At 35.1% G+C, this 22,053-nt stretch overlaps 1 protein-coding gene across 43 annotated transcripts in view; it reads right to left on the bottom strand.

The window, feature by feature from the left end:
• Nucleotides 1-22,053, bottom strand: part of RIMS2 (regulating synaptic membrane exocytosis 2) — a 448,944-nt gene that overhangs the window by 75,455 nt on the left and 351,436 nt on the right. For 33 of the 43 annotated variants that reach the window (XM_017806448.1, XM_017806450.1, XM_017806452.1 and 30 more), the window contains one exon: nucleotides 19,429-19,529. The exons of 7 other annotated variants lie outside the window; for them this stretch is intronic. In XM_017806448.1, coding sequence (XP_017661937.1) covers nucleotides 19,429-19,529 — 101 coding nt within the window. The remainder of the gene's footprint in view (nucleotides 1-19,428; nucleotides 19,530-22,053) is intronic. 3 more of the 43 variants (XM_017806455.1, XM_017806462.1, XM_017806467.1) reach the window with 1 other exon arrangement.

The following is a 22,053-nucleotide window of genomic DNA, read 5'->3' as shown; positions in this document are numbered from 1 at the left end:
ATACATGTGCCTCAGAAACTAAAGGATTACAAAGGTATTTGAGCTTATTAACAGTAAATACCAAACATGGAACTGTCAGGTGACTGGTGATTATCAGTAAGCCCACACAACGTACAGTATTGTGCAGTGGTATACAGGTTAGATCTGAACCAAATATGATGGCTATTTGTGCTTCTTACACGTTAGCTCTAAATCAAGTCTGTGCCACTCTGCACTGCACTATATACAAATATAATAAATAGCAGAAAGATGTTTTTCCCTCTTCTCTTCATATACAGACATTTCTGTGTATACAGAAATCTGATGGGCTACTACTGATAATCTTTTCAGAAAAATAGTACTGCAACATGAATTGTCAATGAACACAAGGTAATTGTTTAGAAATAAGACAGTGTGGAAATATATGAAGAGCAGAACAGACAGAACTGATAGAAAACAAGGGGAGAAAATAATGTGCCTAACACATCAGTGGTTTGTTGAAATTTTGGGGGTAGCAACATCATTCAGCCATCTGAAGAAAAAAAAAGTGGAAGATCTGTGTAGTACTGCAGAAGACAAGGTTTGGCTATGAAATTTGGTGCTTTTTTATAGTTTTAGAACTGTCTTTCATGAAGTACACAGAAAATTTGTTTCTGTTCTCTTACAAGGAATGTTAAACTGGGAAATATTCTGAAAGATTGTGCAGTATCTCAATTGCATTTCAGAATAACATTTCAGTGCCTATTCATCATAAATTATTTTTATGCCTAAAACTAGTAAATTATTTTGCTCATTTCAAGACAGGGAAATTAAATAAAAACAAGAAAAAATGCTCATGCAGGTTAGACTGTACCCCTGCTGCAGAAAGTGACCAAGCACAGCCTGAACTCCACACTTACGAAAATGGTTATACATTCTGCAGCTGTTTTCCTGATCTGTACTAATTTATGGTATTTGTGTTCATCAACAAACACTCAAGTCCTCCCCAAACTTTATGTGTGAAAGTGCACTTAGTCACCCATAAACTCATAGAGTATCTTTGTGATTATAACGTTCGAAAGTTTTAATATTTACTGACTGGTTTTATTGATGCCATTTACTTGATAAAGGATACAGTACATATTATAACTGATATATTCATTTGGGAACATAAAAGCAATGATTAAGCAGCTATCCTGATCATCAGAGATAGTTGAACATTATACCAGAATAAAAGCAGTGTTCTTTTTCAGCAAGTCCTTTTAAAAGAGCTTCATAGCCCTTCAGAGAAGAAAATAATTATGCCAAGTTAAATGTGTATATACTGATTGTAGCTATTCCATTCCCCCCACCTAACCTTCCCTGTGATCATTTTGCATTGAAGACAAAGTTGTGAATGCAGTTTGCGTTGATTTAGCCTAAAGCTACCAAGACTGGGAAGTACAGCCTGGCTCACTGGGCTTCCACCACACACTACGGAAAGGCAACGCAGAGCTGCCCTCAGGCCTCCAGCACCGGCCAAGGCTCCCAGGCAGATGTAATTGCCGTCCCAAGCCCTTTGCTGACAAGGATACACTGCCATTGGCTCCCACCAAGCTAATGTACAGCCGAGATGTAAATGCCTGTATGAACATCTGTCGTACTGACAGTGGTTACTGACCCCGGGCCGGGCACATCGCCAGCACGGCAGAGCGTGGCCCTCCTTTGGGGAAGTAAGATGGGCCACAGTGTCAGACGTAAATCATTGATGGAACTGTTGCAATTAGGGGATAGATAATTACTTGTGATGATTCATAGAATAACAGACCTCAGCCTGCAGATCCCACACTGATCTTGCCCAACAGTCTATGGAAATGAGCCCTTCTGAATGAAATAAATGCAAGCAACATGAAGTGGCAAACTGTATCCGCATTCCACAAAGTTATTCTACAGAGTCACTCTGCAGTACATAAAGTTTCAAAAACCTATGGTTTTGATTTTCTCTGTTTCATTTCCACACCTGGGGAATGTCAGTTCTTAAAATATACTTTTCATAGCAATGTGCTGTATATAACAAATCAAACTTTTCCATAAATAGAACAAACTTATCATGGTTTGGTTGTTTGGTTTTTTTTTTTTTTAAAGCCAATGTAATAGTAATAATCTAGTAATATATAAGTGAAGATTGAAAATTGCTTTGGCAAGAAAAACACTTAAAGGTAAATAATTTAAGAAATATAATGTGAAAAACGATCATCAAATCATTACCTTGTCTCTTTTTTCTCAGTTGTATGTAGAGGTACTTCCCATCAAATGTTTTTAATTGGGTCAGATGGTACAGAAATATTATATGACCCTTACAGCTTCAGGATATTTTAGGTTGAAAATTGGGAAGTATAATTGAACCTTTAATTAAATCTGAATATCTGAATATACAATATTTTTTAAAGATTTTATTTATCCATTGTCTGAGTTACAGTCTTGGCATTTGCTAGCTGCCTACCACAGTAACATCTAGTAAAGTGAAATTAAATTGTCTTTCTTGCTGGACGAAGCTCAGATATCTCATATTCATTCATTAGTTCTGCTCCAAATTGCTCTTTATTCTGCTGCTAAGGTCTACTTTTGACCTTATATCTGACTTAATTTTGTTTAGGAAATGGATTACAGTAGTGTATTGCATATTAGTGTTTCAATAACTGCAGCACAGAAGACTAAGGGAATCATACTGCTTCTCTGACAGAAGCCATGCTGGCATTCCAGTTTTGCATCTGTTTCTTAAATTGCAATTCTATATACAGCCATTTCTGAAGTGCTCTTTTGCTGCCTGCCTCAAAAGTAAAATGGCATTTCCATTGTGCAAAAATTGATTTTTAAAAAGTATTCAGTTCTTTCATGTCTTATACTCTGACTGTAAAATGTAACAATTTATTCAGTTTTGTGCTATTGCTTTTTCAGTATTTGTGTGGCTAAAGTTGCCCCAAGGCATCACATCTTCATATATGTCACATACTTCCTTTCTTTCTTTTTGCAAATTTCACTTTTTTTTTTTTCTAAATGTCACCAACTGTATGAGAAGATCAACTACTGGATTGAAAATATAATTTTTAACCAAGTGCCATCCACCAATTATATCTGAAACACTGATACCATCCCTCTCTACTGCCATCCCTACATTCTGTGATGTAGGGTTTGTGCCATCTGAATGCACACAGCCAGGGAACTGCAGCCTCCATGGCTGGATTCAGGCTGCAGCATGGCCACAGATTTGGATCATCAGCTCCAGCAGCTGTCCTATGTGCTCCCATTTCCCTCAGGAGAAAACATGGACAATAAGGGAGCTCCATAGCTCCCCTTGTATCAATCAGGAGGCCCAGGCTGTGTTGACATGTACCTGCCCATCACGCAGGCTAATTAAAAAGTTTCTTTCACATTTTTTTGTTTTTTAAATACCAACCACAGCAATAGGAAAATTGTCTCCTGGCTTTCCTCGTGCTGGAAATATATGCCTCTTTTGCTGGAATAAGGTTAAATTTTCATTTCCAACCCAATCAAGACTCATACAATATAGGCAGCATTCTGGACTTTATGACCCATAAAGCAGTAACAGTACTCAGAGTCTTCAAGCTGTTTCAACAATAGGAAGTCTGCTGCAAGCAGAGGGGTTGATTAAAACATGCTTTTGTATTTTTAATAGTAAGATGATTTTGTCCTATTTTGCCATGTTGAAGAATGAGAAAAATTGCATTATTATGGATTCTATCAAACAAGTTCTAAAGTTTCCAAGATCATTTTTCTCTGCATTAGTAAAATAATCAGCTGGAGACCTTAACAAAAGGATAGTTAGGTGTTAGTGCCTGTGTCTTTTCACTGCAAGAGATTACTGTCCTGTAGTGATGAATTCATACTTATTAAAGCTGAAAAGCAAATACCTGCTCTGCTTCCTTATACAACAACCCTCGCAAACATTTTTACCTCTTGGTGAACTATCGACATGTCTATGTGGCTGAAAAGCCACATAGAGCAACAGCTCCTCTGATACTGATGCTCTTATTTCTGGAAAGAAACTCTTTTGGAACTTCTAATTCAAAGGAAGTTTTAAAGTGTTTCATGTTGCTTTAATCTATTGTTACCAGTCTTCCATCTTGGACTATATAGTCATGCAGCTGTCCAGGCAATTGAAATTGTCAGTGATTTCTAACCATCTTTCTATCTTATCATAATTTTTTTTTTCTTTTTTTTATAGTCTACTCATCAGTTTGTATTTGCTAGCATTTACATAGGGACATGCAAATCTGGTCAATGTTTTTACTGATCAAAATGTTGGGAAGATGTTTCCGACAATTGTCCATTGTGCTGCTACCAGAATATTAAAAAAGCATTCTGGACTATTTCAATAGTTCTTTGCCTCACTGACAAAAGCTCTTGAGCAGCCAGAGCACAGCAATTGTATGAAATGTTCTATAATTTCAAATGTAGCTTTTGGTGCAAGTTCACAGCCTCTAAAGGCATTGCAAATTTTAGTTACCACACATCATTTCAATGAATGTTATTTGATTGCTTGATTCTTTCTAAAACCTTTGTTAATGGCTGCCTAATGAAGTCTGCCATTAAAAGGAAAACCAAATACTTAGTAATAATTGCAACAATGACATTACATTTACATAAAGCAAAACATTCAGAGACATTTTTACAAAATACCGTATACAAATGAATACACAGAGAGAATATCTGCAGTTTGGATACACACAAACCAAGATGAAGGTTATGATGCCCTAGCCTGTAATTCATCCTTAGCTAACTCAATAATCTGTGGTGCTTACATTTGTCACTCTTGTCAAGATCCATCAAGGCACTTGCGATACAGCTAGCCAGGTCTGCCTCTGCCATCCCTGTTTTAGCTATCACATGGCATACAGGTGTCCCCTGGGAGATATAAGGACTGTCCCTGAAGAGATTAATTCTTGAACTGCTCTTGTGTGAGGCATATAATGAGCTCCACAGTTGCCTTGAGCTATTCAACACGGAGTTACAGTCAGTTCTATCTTAGACATTCTTGAGTGCTGATCCTGGCTTCTGCTTTGTAGTCCTACATCCTATCCCATCTTCCTTCTTTTTATTTCTAAATCTTGGGTCATGCTTCTTTAACCCTATATTTTGCTTCTGATGAGTCCTATTTGCAATGTTGCAACTCTGTTCTCCAGAACTGTTCCAACTCTCAGCCAGTTCTTGCTTTGTATTAAACACCCTTTGATCTCCTGAGCCTGGTTCTATTGCACTCTTGGCATTCTTGTCTTGCATTAACATAAAAGAGAGAGTTACATATGAAGTTTTTAATTAGGAGCAGTACAGTGCCTGGGCCAGTAAATCTAGCTGGATGTACAGTGACTCTCTATATATCCATTTCTCACTCCCATTCCTTATCATACATAATTTTTTTCCTCATTAGTCAGAACATTCCAATCCACTTCTACCTTGGATAAAAAGAACTGACTGTTTTGCAAAACCTGATTAGCAAAACCCGATTTGCAAAACCCGATTTGCAAAACCCACCTTCTAAACCATCATAATTTACAGTAAAGTTAGGCCACCAATTGACGTATCAGCAAAAATGAATATCCATATTTTTACTGAACATGTGAAAAGAGCCTACTTCAAAAGTTCTCACATCTTTGTGGTTATGTGCCATCTATTTTATCCATTTCACTAACAAGTGCTCACATATGCAGTCTTACAAAGGAGTTCCTAAAACTTGATTTCACTATGGGATTAAGCAAACAGCATCCTACTGGTAAATTAATGAAGGAAAACTGAACAAGGAAATACATTGAGTCAGCAGTGGGCCTTGACAGCAAAGAGGGGCAGCCTTGGTTATACTGACTTGAATATAACGAGTAGATCAAGAGTGATTACTCAGCAGTCATTAGCTCACATCTACAATATTGTAAACCAGTTTTGAGGCCCAAAGTACAACAATGACATCAATAAACTAGATTGAGTTTATTGGAAGGCCACTAAGATGGCTGAGGGAGTTGGGCTTGTTCTGCCTGGAGAAGTGATGGCTATAGGAGTATCTAACAGCAGTTTATCAGATCATACAGGAGAAGATGTAAAAAAGACAGAGCCATTCACAAGCAGCTCTGACCAGTGTAAGTAGGCACATTTTTACAACAGGTACAGTGAAGCAATGGATCAAGTTGCCCAGAGAAGTTGTGCAGTTTCCTTGAATGTTTTCAAGACCTTACTGGGCAAAGCCCTGAGCAACTTGTACTGATCTCACAGCTGACCTTACTTCCGACCCCTGCTAGGGCTTGCAAGAAACAGTTCCTGAGGTGCCCTCCAACCCAAATTAGTCTGTCATCCCATGGGTCAGGGTGATCCAGGAGCTGAAGAAGAAACTGCAAGTGCAGCAGTAATGCAGAAGCCACCAATGTATCATGTCTATGTATCATGACAACTGGAAATCTAGAGGGAAGTAGTCTGGAGGCAAGTCAAATCAAAAGACAAAAAATCACGCACTTCACATATGCTGGCATATGGTGACACTTTTTTAAGGACTCCTAATTTGCACATATTAAATAAATATAGGACAGCACTAGAAAATATTCTGACATTACATCAGGAGAACTTACAGAACCTGTAAATATTTGGTAAATTAGGAAGCAGTAAGGCAGCTCTTGGGCATTTGGGTCATTTAGTGAGCTTGAGAATTAGCTTGTCAAAAAATTTCTCTTCTTACAAAACAAATATCTTCCTGCAGTCAGTTTCAAAACTGTCATATGTCACTAGATTGTCTTTTACTCTGATGTTCTTTTTCATACAATATGACTTTTGGAATATAAGGCAACCTCTAATTTCAACTGCACTAGCATCTGCACTGAAATCAAGCTGTTATTAATGCAGAATTAATTCACAAAGATAGTTTCATTAAGTTTAGGGAACTAAGTATTATTATTTAATCTTACTTTACCTCAGGACCAAATTTTAAAAATTTTGAAAGAAGAGAGCATGGCAAACTTTCTGCTGCAATATATAGAGTTACCACATTATTCTAAAGACTGTTCAAAATCACATTGACATTGTTTAAAATCCCTTCTCCTCTATTAAAAACACAGTGGGTGAAAACCTCTTGTTTAAGATGAAGATAAGTAAACCAACAGAGGAATAGTTATAAGCATCACCTCAAAAATTCTTAAACGGCAATCCAAGATGTGTTACACATTGAGTGAAAATATACAGTTTATACTGACCAAGCAGGTGTCTCATAATTTCTCATCAAAAGCTACCTTAATGTCACTACTTATGGAGAGAGCTTCTACATCAAATCATCAAATAATTGAAACAGGACACCGGGACATGACATTTCATAGTACCAAGAGGCTACACCACCGAGTCCTTTGGTGGTATGCCTCATGTACCACATAACTCGACATCTTTAAAAGTGAAGATAACTACTTTCTATTAGTTAAGTAAGACAATCTTTTCTATGGTTCTAATTGATTCTGACAGGCAAAAGCAAGATCCAGGTATAGCATACAGCTAGGGAAAAACAGCCATAATTGACTATATAAATTGGAAGGAATAGAAAATCTTATGTGTCCTGTGGATAGACTTCACAAGATCTGATGATTCCAACATGCCTGAACAAGTTATAGGTGAATGACAGAATGCTTTCCTGTAGCCAGAATATTCCCAAAAGTGTTTCAAAAAGGCAAAGATCTTGAAGAAATATGAGTCTACATAAGGAAGGCAAGTAAAGAAGAGGTTCAAAAGAACTCTTAAATGAGAATTAAGAGTATAAGGATATCCAACAAAAAGTCCTCCTTTTCTGATATTAATTTAGGAAAGTATACAAAATGGAAAATAAAACAAAGCTCTTTCTAAGGTCTATTTGAAACATTTGCCATCCAAGTTCCTTTTCATACTGCTGATTTCCTCCTGAATTTTACCTGCTATTTAAAACAGGGCAAAGTCAGTCACCAAGTTTCACTTCAGTGAAATGAGTCCACAGTCTGGCTATATGATGGCAGGTAATAAACTCACATGTACTTCACAAACTCCCCATCATCTTTTTGATTGCCATATATAACTTCTTGGCAAGTCTTATATAGAAGGAAGAAAACGTATCTAAAATAGAGATCAGCTATCCTTTAGTAATCCAGAACACTATGTCAAATCTCCTGAAGATGCATCATGGACACTGTTCATGTCAAAAGTATGAGCTGTTCAAGTCAGGGTGCTTATAAAAACACAGGTGTCCAGTGTTCACAATTTACTGTGCAATTGCATTTAATGGTATCTCCAGTGCTTTATTTCCTGGTGAACTTCCTCATGTTTGTTGGACTAATTGGTGAGCCTACAGTTAACTCACTTGTTCAGTGGGTTCAATTTCAGTGATAACTCTTCTTTTTCTGCTCCTTTTTGATCTACCAACTCTAGTACACCCTACTTACATTGGACAAACTGAATCAAAGCACGCTTCCTGTATTTATGTTCTTTAAGTGATTCACATGCCTTTTCTGTTACCACTGCTCTCAAAATCTCTTGCACTTCATACAGTCCTGCCATCCAGTCAACAGCATATTTTTCAAAGAGAGTAACAAGGCAGGATTTCTGTTTTAAAAAATTATCTAGTATCTCTGATTGTTCTACCCTGTTTGGGTTTCTTTGAGACGTTACTTTGCAAATGCTAGATAGGAAATCAAACAATATGCATTTTATGCATATTTTTTATGCATCAACCTGGATTTAAAATTGCATTTCCATAATTTTTTTTCAGTCCTTTGGTCTCATGAAAACAAAAACAAGTGAAAAAAAAATAATAAGGCAACCATCTTTTCTTATCACAGAATTTCTGTTTCATTACATTTTGTTTTACCCCAAAAGCCTGTAAAGTATTTCAGCATACCTGATGGTTTGAGAACAGAGATATGAACTTTCCCCTTAATCCTACTTTCGCTATGTAACATTTAAATATGCCTTTCACCAAATTTGTCCCAGTACACAGTACCTTCAAAGGAATTCATGCTGAAGAGAACAGCTGGATTGATACATGACCATCTGGTTAGTTCTGTAAGCAGAAGTGCCTAAGGACACAATTGCTCAAGAACAGGTTATAAATATATCTTTATATATTTATGATTCCACTTTTTAAGTCCTTAAATCCATAGATATCAAAGGATAGCCTCCAAAATCAAGCATGATTTGAGGGGACGTCACATAAGTTTTTTTCTTAATCTCTTGTTTTCACTGATTTTTAGGATATATCTTGGAAGATCCCTGTACAATAAAAAATATATCAGCTCAGCTGATAACTTTTCTGCAAATTCTCTGATGATCCACGTCTAGCTAAAGGAAAAATAAATCTGCAACATATAGATACCACCATTGCTTCATCCATCCATAGGCAATTTAAACTGCTTAGAAGACATTTTCTCTAAAATGTATATCCTCAGCAACTTTACCCTCATTATATTGCAACTAGCAGAAAAAAAACTGCAGGGAGATCCTGAGCATGCAAACTGCTTCTACAGATCAGAAAAACTGAACTCTCTGTTTTTCTCTTCAGTCATTGAGTTTTGGTTCTCAAAGAGGGAGTAATTAGAAAACATGTATTACTTATGTCTCTCATATCTCATTATAAATATTATAATGATTTACCTCTTTGCTTACTTGTAAGGTTAATTTGAATTCAATTTTACAGAACATATGCAATACCTCTTAACATTACTTACAACTTCATCTTTACCATGTAAACCACTTTAACACTACGATAGTAATATATAACATTTGTGGAAAAGAAACAAACCAAAAAATTCAGTTGAAACTGTATAAGAAATTTAGATCATTTTGCAAGACAGGTACATATATCAGGTACTATTCTGGGATCAAAAACTTCTGTAAACATTTTTGAAGATCTTTAATGCCTATGAATTTTTAGAATAATTGAAGTCCTTAAAGTTATTTTCATTTACAGATGTTTCCTTAGCATAGTATTAGCATTGCATTTCCCAAACTAATGTGAGTAGAAACTAGGTGAGATGAGGGAAAGGAAACACAGTTTATTGTTTTTTCACAATTCTTGAAACTGAAAGTCAGCCTATTAATCAGAATTGAATTTACATTTTCGCCTCTTAGATACAGAACACTATGTCATAGTGGTTTGAATTTTGTTTTCAGAAATCATATTCTGACTAAACTGTAGATATTACTAATTAGCTAGTTGTTTCAGATTAAACTGCAGAAGTACACAAATTATCAGAATTGTTCTTTATGTGACTCCATGTGTCACTCAAGAGAGAACAGAAACAGAATTACTCATCCTAGTTCTCAGAAATTAACATATCTAAGATGCTCTATATAATGCAACAAATATAACATCCTTTAGAGATTTTACATAGTTTGAAGGAAAAGGATATATCAGATAAATTTTACTGTGATAAGACAAGCTGAACTTCAGGACAAAATTCCATATGTTTGCCTGTATGATAGATTAATTTTTCCTCTCGACATAATCTGACTCTGGAAGAAACACAATTTCCAATCTTTTCATCATGATAGTTGAGGTTGTTAGATAAAATATATATATATATAGAGAGAGAGAGAGAGGTGTGTGTATATATATTTTTTTCAAGGCAAATATTTAGGACAAGATATTCTTTTAGTGAAATTAAAAAAAAATATTTTGTTTATTTAAATTGTTTAAAATTTCATTAAAATTACATTTTCTACTCTAGAAATAATAATATGGAATAAGTTTGATGTAATAATTACTCTTTGCATAACAAAAATGAACATGGTTTGGATACATCATTAGTCTGTTCAGAAGGAAGGATTAAATTTTTTAATTGCTTTTTTTTCTTGTTATTTCCCGTTATTATTCACTAATTCCAGACAGTCAGTGAAATCTCTTATAAAACAATGATTTCTCTCTGCAGAAGGAGGATAGTATTCCTTCTGACATATGACTAAAGAAAATATTCTATTACCCAAGACTAAACAATATTAGTTCTAAGCAAAGAGTCTACTTCCCAGAAATGACAGTCAGAAATACCAGAGGTTAGAAAGGACACGGAGGTAGTTTCATGTTTTTGATACATTCTCTCTAGAAGTGTTGCTGAAGACATTAAGGCTTTACAAAAAACCTCCCTATGCTGAGACTCCGAGATACTGAACCTTCTTTGATTAGCTCCATTGTGCACAACCACCTTTTTCAGAATAATGGCAGTGTGCTACCTCTCCCCAAATCCTTCATATGAAATTTTTGCAGAACAGATGCTTAAAGTCATTATTATATTCATGAAAATTAACTGTAAGAGATTATTTAATTAAGATACTTTAAAAAAATCAAAACCCCACAATGTCTCAAAAAAATCTAATAGGCACACATAACTTTATTTCATGACAGCTGGAAAAAATTCCTCAAAAGCACATATCTATTGTTGGGGAAAAGGTTCATAAACTGGTAAAATTTGTACTGATAATTTTGGGGCTGCTATCAAAGAAAATCAACCCATTGACCAAAGAGATGCACCCCCAGAGGTGAAGAAAACATCCACACTGCTAAAACCACTTTACTGGCCTCAAGATTATAGTAAAAATTACAAATAACAACAGTAAACTCTGGGCAAATCCTTCATCTAAGGCATGCGCAGCTGAACCACGGGGAGCAACACCAGTGGCCATCCCAGGTGCACCTCCTCAAGCTGCTGCAGGGCAGGAGAGCTGGGCAGGGCAGGGGGTGTGTGAGGTGAGGGGTCAGTCAGCTCTCCTGCTTCTAAGTCTGGTAGTGCCTGGTGCCTTCTGAACCATCCCCTGTGAAGCAGACAGACAAAGGTTCTGCTTCTTCAGCCTGGAGAAAAGAAGGCTCCAGGGAGACCTAGCAGCACTCAGTGCCTAAAGCAGGCCTACAAGAAAGCTGGAGAGGGATTTTTTTACAAGGGCATGTAGTGATAGGACAAGGAGTAATGGCTTTTCCCTGAAAGAGGGTACATTTAGATATAAGGAAGAAATTATTTACTGTGAGGGTGACGAAGCATTGAAACAGTTGTGGATGCGCCATCCCTGGAAGTGTTCAAAGTCAGGCTTGATGGGGCTTGGAGCAACCTGACCTAGTCAACCCCCATGGCAGGGAGGTTGGGAGTAGATGATCTTTAACAACCCTTCCAACCCAAACCATTCTACGGTTCTATGATTCTATGATTCATTTAGAATCCTACACATTTAAGCAGGATCCATACAGACGCTGCACTGAGACTTCAGGTCCATCCTAAGTGCATGCCATGTTTTCTTTGATGTTTCAAGGTCAATAGCCTAGCAAATTGATCTAAAAACCATGTTTCTATCATGGAGCCATTGCTCTACCCTTGTTATATTTCAAATGTGAATAATATTCTTTTTGCATCTATTCTGCCTGGCACAGGATTAAGTAGCACAGGCTGCAGTTTGGTGTGATATGTGTTATCACAGATTACTATTCTCATTTCTTAGAGCTCCCTGACTGTTGCAGCAATTCAATTAAATTTATATATTCTCTATTTTTGAATGTCACACTTTGGCAGCCAGATATTTAGTACATATTTCCCAGTTAATTTTTGTCTTGTTTTTTGTAGATTGTCCCATTTATTATCAGCATAGCATCAGTTTCAGAACAACTTAGATAGTTAATTCAAGCATAGCCACAGTATTTGTTACTCATTAATTGTTACTCAATTCAGTAGCATCTTGGAATTTTACAGCTTAAAAGCAGATAAAAACTGTAAACAGAAATATTGAGTTTAATATGAAAAAACAGCCACTCTGAACCAAAAGACCAACAGTTTAGCAATTCACTTGTCTATACAAAGCAGTTCTGAAAGGAAAATATCTTCTATTACAAAAAGGATAAAAGGATTTAAAATAAATTGCAGTGATTGTTTTGGCTGGAAGTTGATCAAAATATCATAGAAGTGATTTTAAAATGTGAATACTCAATCAAATCTGCCTTTGGTAGAAATCTTTTTGTATATCTTTTTGTCTTGCTGTATATTTGATATATATGTGTTTGATAAAGCAATTTTTTTCTTAAAAATACTTGCTTTTTGCAAAAGAATATTTAACTCATTGCTGTAAGAGTAGAACACAAGACTTGTGTTACACTTAGGGTTTTTTTTGTTTTCTTTTTAATGGAAAAAGATAATTTTCTGCCATTGAAAAGCCCTTTTTTTTTAAATAGACTCCAATAAAAAATAAAAATTCAGAGCCAAAATAGACTGATGGGTTTATGTTTTTACTTTCAGGAGTCATTTTTTCTCTTTCAGATTTGTTGTAAAATTATAAGGTACTTTCTGAACATTTTATAATGTATTTAGCTCAGCTTTCTATATATATGATTAGCAATAGAGGCTTACACAAAAACTAAGAAAATGGGTGACAACAGAAAGTACCTGCTGACAGATAAAGACAGCCAGTATCAGTCTTTCAGATGTTTATATTTCAGCCACAAATATCATATATGAATGCAGTATTTTTGTTAACTGCATTATTTTTGTTAACCACACTATTACATTTAAAATACATTAAATTTCTAATTGAGACATGGATACTCAAGATTAAAAAAAATAAATTAGAAGATTATCAAAGCCAAGATAAATTAAAGAGAGATAGAGTTAAATGAAAAACGACAGCAGCAGAAATATTTTCTGAGGATTTGCACATCTTTGACTAAAGAAGGAAGTACTAGAAATCACAGCAATCCACATCTATATTCAAAGTCACTAAATGACTTTTAACACATCAGCAAAATACAGTCTGATAAAATAGAAATTAAAGAAAATATGTTTTCTACATTACCCTGTATATAGAGCTTAGTTCTAAAATTCTGAATGTATTTCATCTAGCTATATTTTTAAGTCTTATAATTGAACTTTAAATCCTGTACTTATAACAACCAGAACTTAAACTTCAGCAATTCATTCCACAACCTTTTTATATTAAAAATACAATAAAATACTTGATTGGAAATATAAATGTTATCAGCACTATGGGGCAGAGAGACTCTCTGCACTGAGAATTAAAATTCCTTACATATCACACATGAGCATGACTGATTGTGTAACCTGAGCACTCAAAGGCTGTTGGGAGTGACACAACATGTCATTCCAGACCAGAGAGCTGGTTGAGCCACCAAGTTTCCAGCCCAAAAGTACAAATACTGATTACTCCATAGGAAAGTACAAAAGACATGGAACAGTCAATAACTGAAAAGTTTCCTCACCTGGGAAATTCTTTGTTAGCCTAATTGGTGTTTGGTTTCTTTCCTGAAGCAAAGAGCTTATTTGAGCAGAAGTGGGCAAAGGGAAGATGAAGGGAACCCATAAAAGTACACACAGATATTCCCATTTGTAAATTTATCAAATTCTACTAGTTAGGTCCTTAGCTGAACAGGTATTCTATAAAAATTTATTGCATTGAATATTTGTGTGTGGTCTTATCCATGTTAGCTTTGACTTCTTAATTATTTTTCAGCCAAGGTCCATTCTAATTATTTTGTCTTTCCAAGTTTTATCCAGATATTTAAATTTTTAAAATTTAACTGGTATGTTAAATAGAAATGTATACAAAACAATTTATGCACTGTTTTGAGGAAATATGGATATCTAACAAAGCCTCCATTTTGTACTCAATATTTTGAATATTTCTATTTACATCCTTCACAACAGAATTTGTAAGAAACAATTATAGCATCAAAGATGTATATTCATAATTATTATAAATTATCAAATTATTACTGGGCATATCATGATCTTCCCAGAACTCCCAAACTCTAAAGTAATTGCTAATATAAACCCAACATAAATCAAATACAGCTTATGTGCAGTAAATTATCAATGATGTCAACATCTCTTTAACTTGGATGTTTGTTCAACTCCACAAGGGTTTCAAGAAGAAAAGTGACAAGTGCTTCTGCTAGCAATCTTTGCTGCTCTGCTTTGATCTATAAGGAGAAGACAAGGGCATTCCCAAAACATCATCAAATCAAAGGTTTCAATCAACAGCACCAATCAGAGGATACCAGATGTAGCTGTAACAATGACACAACTATTTACTGCAGGTTTCAGAGGAAAAAGGCAGCTCTTGGATGCTTTTGCATATTGCAAGAATGAGAATTGAGATCTGCTTCTGAGGTATTCAAATTCAGCCTCTTCCACCTCCAGTGTTACAGCTCTTACCTTTTGCACATTCTCTCACACAGGTAACCCACAAGGTGTTACTTGATTCATTGCTGAATCAAAGTGTCTCAGTCTGAAGAACTGCAGCTGTTCAGTGTCTGCACGCTCCAAGAGCATTTCAGCTGCATCTACACTACTCCAATGAACTGAGCACGTGCTTGACTCTTCTTTTCCACAGTTTAATTTGTCTTGGTCTTGTTATCAGTTTAGAAGATCATAAAGCAGTATGCTAGTATGCCTAATAGTACTAGTTTCGTACACCAAACACGGAGAATTACGCTTCTATATTGAACTTGTATTGTGGTTATTGATTATCGGGAACTGCAGCTTTACATGCATCTGATGGTGCAGGAAGTTTCAGTCTTATCACCAATATGAATCATTAGAGGTGGAGTTGAGAAATCCTCTTTGATGTTCTGTATAATTGTTTATTTGATGTACTCTTTATAAGTCTAAATAAGCTTGTTCAGCAAAAATTTCAGGTTTTATCTGGTCTTTTACCTCTTTTATCCCTACTTTATTCCTTGTTGCTCTAACATACTATGTTCCTAATTACTACATTACTGACTATTACTAATTGCTATATTAAGTAACTGGATTTCTCTGCCTTTTTGTAGGTCATTTTTTTCTCCTAATAAAACAAATAAAATGAGTCTCAAGACACTTTGAAGTTTAAATGTGTGTCAGCTAGTTGCCAGTCTCTGTTTTACCTTTATTCCTAAAGAAAGCCATGGTTTTCCACTATTCCAGCTCCTACATAAATCCTTTGTTTGACATTTTATGCTTGTAGTGACTCAGATTTTTTTTAAGTAGCTAATATAGCCTGAGTTGATGGAATTCTCTCTTGATTCTACATTTGACTGCAAACTTCACGCTGTTTGCAAACACTTCTAGGACTCCACATACAAGAAGTATCTTCTCTCATTTTTCTCAGTAGCAGCAAAGCATTTCAACTCTCCTCAGATGATCCACTGGCCAAGTTCTAGTCATGGGGCAAGGAGAGAGGAGAGGCATGATTTCTCACACCCTTCATCCTTTGTTTGTCAGCAAGGTTTCCTGAATCTGAGCAGCAGTGGGAATGGCCAGGGGAAGGTATTCCCACCAAACATAGCACTATCAGGGCTCAGCAAGGCAGAGAGGCTCAGAGAGGTTTGATGAGGTAGTTTGAGAACTGACTTCAAAAGTCAGTTCAACCAAGTGTGAACAATGTGAATCTAGCATGGGGCTCATCAGTTCCCATCCTGGTCCTTTCCTCTTCACAGTGCATCTTGATTAAACACTTTAGAATTGGGAAGCTTAGTTTTTATGCAAAACAATAAACCAGACGTTGAAAGATCCTTGAGGAAAATTACACAAATCAGCATGGTAAATGGTTAATTTTGTCTCTGGTGGAATACTCTTGTGCTACTGTGATTTTTTCTGTATTTCCAGAATTCAGGTTTACTTCTGTGTCAGCTTCTACCAGCGCCACAATTCAGACTTTAGTATATATCCTATTTAGTACAAGTCTCCTGGTACTCAATAAGCAGAAATCGTTGTTCCAATACCTAATCCTTAGTGCCCACAATGTTTTTCCTCTCATGTCTGCTTAGTTGTAAACATTATATAAAAATAAATATATTGCCTGCTTTCCCTATATCTGCCCTAAAATCATACTTTAGCAGCTTCTGAAAGATGTTATTTAAAGAAATAACTCCTTTACACACTGTATTACCTGCCAAGCTAATGTATACAAAATATTATGAAAGCAGAATAACATTGTTTCAAATACAATGAGGCATGTATAAGAATAATAAAAATACAACCTGCAATTTTATGAATCATGAGGAAAAAAATATGAGGGGAAAATCAATTTCCTATTTCAGCAGCTTCTAAGAATACCGAGGTCTGGAAGTAAACTTTTCCCACAAGCTTCTTATTGTTATTAACTATGCACCACAGAAGGGTATGTAACTTCCTCTAAAGCCTCTAGTATTGACTTCTAGAGGTAGAACAAAGTTAGAGTGGTATAATACAGGATGTCTTCTTTAATATTTTAATATTTAATACAACAACTGTTTTTATAGCCTTTGCTTTTTCAGCAATGAAGGATATTTTTGTCTTAAAGTAATCATGAGGGACATATAGTTGCTGTTGATTTCCATTTAAAGAAAAAATTATAGCACAGAAAAGTAAAAGAAAATTCCATGTGCTAGCTCTCCTGAACGTGGCTTAATGTCTACTTAATGACATTTTTCTCATGTGTGGCTTCATTGCCTGCTTGTGCCAGTTGACAGGTTTAAAAAATCAAAGTCACTGTATACTGCACAAAACATGAGATTTCAGTCAGCATTTGACATATGTGTTTCAGTTCATGATTCCAGAAGAATTTTTGTAGAACCCAGATAGACAAATTGTACTTACTCATTTTTCTCTCTCTAGATAATATAAGAACTCAATTAAGGGGAATTGAAGCAGTGGTAGTAAAAGAGTGAAGACTCATATGTTTAAGAGAGTTATGGTTCTCATATGACTTTAAAACTACACAGTTTTAAGAATGAATTTTGATTTAATACATATATACAAGTACTCAGTGTCTAGTTCCACAAGTTCATTGATAGAATAAATAACTCATTTTCAAGTACTGAAACTACACTTTGGCAGAAGAGTAAATTAACTGTTTATTTCTGGAGACATTTTGTTTGATATGTGCAATAAATAAATCACCATATTCATAAAATAATTCCATTTATAATTTTCCTCTTTAATACATTCCAATAATACTGAAGTTAAAATTTTAATTAAAAATATAAAAGATGTAGAGTGAGGCCCAATAATATGGTGTAGGTGAAATGGAAAAACAAAGATAGTAAATACTTCCTTAGGTAGTTATATTCTATTCAGCTCCTTCACATGAGAACCCATTTTCTCCACACCAGTCCTACTTCTGACTCATATTTCAGTCAAGCATAGAGGGAGCAGGAAAATCAGCAGATTAAATTAAAATCTGGTTATACATACAATACATAAAGTCATATTTTTGTGGTACATACAATCACAACACTTACGATAAGGTCTGCTCACAGTGTTATTCTCATCTCTAAAAGGTAACACCTTTCAAAGCCCACAGTATAGAAACACAGGAAAATAATTTTGCTATAGGTGTCAAAAGAAACATCTAAACACAACATTATACCAAGTCCCTCCCATGCATTAATAAACATTCCTGTGCCTTGCATAGTAAAAACTACAAATGTAAAAACCCAAAAAATCATGGAGCACATCTAAAGAGTTTTAAAGTATTTTAAGCCATTTTCACAGTTTTGGGGGTTCTCTGTCAATTCTATTTTCGTTAACAGGGTTTTTCATTTTGAAATGGGCTTTGCTAAAGTTCTTCCTCTATTTTCCCGCACTGAAATGTATATTCTAAAAAGTAATTATAACAAGGGTATTAGTCACATTTTCTTCAAAACCAATAATATTTAATAAATTTGACAATTTCTTTGCCTTCAGATATTAAATATCTCATTTTACAGCAGCTTTGCCAATACTGGGAGCAAGGAACTAGACCCTGGAAATAAAAGTCCAAAACAGACTTCTCTTCCTCAGCCCGCTTTTATAGGTCAGAAGTCTCGTGTTTTCCACTTACGATCTGACCTCAATTAATGAAGTCTTTCAGAGGACACTAAATTATTTTTGCATAATAGAAGTTTAAATTGAAAATATCTTGATTATTTTAATTAACACAGTCTATATGACGTGACCCTGTTCCAGATAGCAGGAAATTTTGGACAGTATATTTAAGGTTATATTACTACACAGAGATTCAGCTTCTTGGAAAACTGCCACAGCTGGGGTGAAAGCTTTTGTTGGTGTATAAAATACCTTTCCAAGTGCTAATTGTAACAAGTAACTAACGCTGCATCTTCCAGTTTTCAATAGATCAAGAAAACTCTTTGTTGAACTATGTGAAAGCCATGAACAAGTTTCAATAGGGCTCATTCCATCTGTCACTCAATAACATCTTTTTTACTTCTCTTTGAGTTTTTAAATCATGGAACTATTGTTCCTTTCAATGGATAATTACACTGCCTATTTCATTTGCTTTAACTTAGCCTTCTTAAATTTTAATAATCAAGAACACTGTGTATTGTTTTGCTGCACATTTCCAAAAATTTTATTATAGACACACAAGAAACTTTTACTGAAGAAAAAACCTGCCACTCATCTATTACTTTCTAAAAGGATGTTGGATATTTCAGTTTAGTATATTTTGTCGCTTTTCAAAACAAAACTCCCTTGCCTTAGAATGATAATCTTGTTCCAGCCTGGAATCTGATCCTGCTACCTGTTTGTACTTGCTCATTTTCATTTGGCGATTCCTTTCTTCTACATCCATTGCACCTGTTAAGTTAAAAAAAAAAAAAAAGAAAATAAATACACAAGCAGTCCTCAATTCCAAGGTTAAAATTATATTTATGGAAGTTTTAACAAAAAGAGATGAAATTTGATTTACTTAAATTCTATGTATATAATTTTAATTTCTGAAGTACAATGTTGCAGAAAACTAAAAAGTTGTAACAGGAGGAAAATATCAGATAAGTATTTCAGCAGTCTTAATAAATGTTGTATTATCTACACAATTCAAATGAAAACAACTTTGTGGAAAACTAAATATAAATGGAACACAATGCTTCCACAGAATATAACTTTATTATTTCAAAAATAATTAAGAGAAATTGAGTCTTTCATTTAATAAAAAGGAATGCAAAGACAACTTGCTTATTTGGGTGCAGATCCTGGTTCTGCATTTACTATAATGTGACATACCAAATTACTAGTCAAGTGACCACCACAGACTAGCAGACCTTCTGTTTACTATTAGAGCATATTCTTGGTATGCTCAAAACTATTTAAAGATGTCTAAAAGAATCTTAAAGAGCCACCCAGTGGCATCATTGTATTATGTTCTAATGACACACAATTTCAAGAATGATTTCAGGATTCATTCTTGGATCAAATATGTGATTAGTTTCAGTCAGAGATGGGTTCTTACTACATGACTCAGGCAGCAGCTGGTTTCAACCAGCTGGTACAGTAACACCACAGTTTACTTTGTAAAATAAGGAGGTGCCAAAGCTGAGGTGGAAAACTGAGAAGCAGAAAAAAAAGAGGAAGGCAACCACTCAGAAAAGATTTTCAAACAAAATATAGGTAGCGATTATACACACACAGGTTTGATTCTTCTCCATTTTAACATGGTATAAATCACGAATAGTTCATTTTGCACTGAATGCTAAAACATGCTCATTTTGACTGACATTGCCTTAAACTTTTCATAATTTTAACACAAAACTTATTTAGGATTAAAATTTTAGAATCCCACTAGTCATAAATGGAAGTTTCTGTATATTATATGCATTGAACAATCTGGACTGTATATATGGAACTGAGATGGGAATATGATATTTCAGTGTACTAAATAAAACTGATTTAAACTCTAAGCCTCGGTTGCAAGTCACAATCTAATAGTAAAGTGGGGCTCTGCACAGGACCTATGCAGGGCCTCTGAGCTTTGTGATGTCTTTCTTGAGAACAATAAAAGGTAGTAGCAAATACTATGAGATCTGCCAGGTAAATGTTGGGGCACTTCATAGGAAAAGGAGAGAAGGTGAAAGAAAGTGGGAATGCAAAAAGACTAAATTGTACTGTTCCCTATAAACCCTCTGGCTTCTGATTTTTGTATTCTAACTCCACATCCTTATTCCCCACAACAACATGAATGAAAAGATTCTAAGAGAAATTAAAATAAAGAAAAATTAATTAGAAAGAAGAAGTGGTATTTTATAGGGAGAAATAAAATAGAAAGGAGAGCAGCAAATGAAAATTCCTCAAATAAAACACATCTAGTTTTTCCTACCACAATTTTCCTCAACTATTATACGCCCCATAGCAGCATTTGTCAAATTATTGTAAAGATGAAGTGACTTTTTTAGTATATCGTTTTAAAAGCTCTAAAGATATATTTTTTCTCTTGAAAAAAAAAACTTTACACTGGAAAATGATATTTTCTTTTTTCAATAACAGAAGTAACATATAAGGTGTTACGTCTGCTCAAAGAAAGAAGTCATCTTTTGCTTTTTTTGTTATTTTGTCATAACATTCTGCAAATCCACTTGGCATTTTTCAGTAATGTAAAGAAAGGAGATATTTTTTGCAAAATAGAAATATTGTCAATTTTTCTTCTGTTTTCTTATGAAATCATTGCATGCATTCTTTTTCGCCAAACATCCTGCTAAATTTCAGGAAATTACAAGAAGTGATGAAATAGCACTTCTTGATCGTAAATTAGAAATTTCACAATTACTTGAGAAAATATCCATTCTTATCTATGTTCAGCTGGCAAAGTGAAAGCTAGATTTTCAGAAATCCAATTGCCTACAATATGCAAAACCCAGCACTCTGAAATATACCATTCAAAAGAGGAGCATAACACGTAAGAACTTGGTGAGACCTCTGCAGCAAAACAAGCAAAATTTGTGGTTTATTTTTGTCTAGGAGAAAAACAAGACAGAAGAATTTTGAAAAAACATTGTTCTATTCCCATAAAATCTTATTAAAGGAAAATCTAACTTGCTTTGCATTTTTGAAACTGTCTTTTAACAAGTGAGTGGATTCAGTTATATGCAAAAAAGAGGAAAACCTGAGGGCAGTGGAAAGTTCATAATGCAGAAGATCAGCTCTGGAACTGCCATGCAGAAAGTGTGCAGGGTTCCTGGCTGCCAGGGGCTGATCTCACCGTAACTTAAGCCAGATGGCAGTAGGAAAGGTTGAGAGAATGTCATGGCCCTTCCCATTCACGTGGTCCATGTTGCACTAAATGGTGCAAATGCAGGGCTGTCATCATCTCCACTTCTGCTGGCAAATC

Source organism: Lepidothrix coronata, unplaced genomic scaffold (genome assembly GCF_001604755.1).
Source record: "Lepidothrix coronata isolate B3197 unplaced genomic scaffold, Lepidothrix_coronata-1.0 Scaffold15, whole genome shotgun sequence".
Lineage (NCBI taxonomy): Eukaryota > Metazoa > Chordata > Aves > Passeriformes > Pipridae > Lepidothrix > Lepidothrix coronata.
This window is presented reverse-complemented; position numbering and strand designations above follow the sequence as displayed.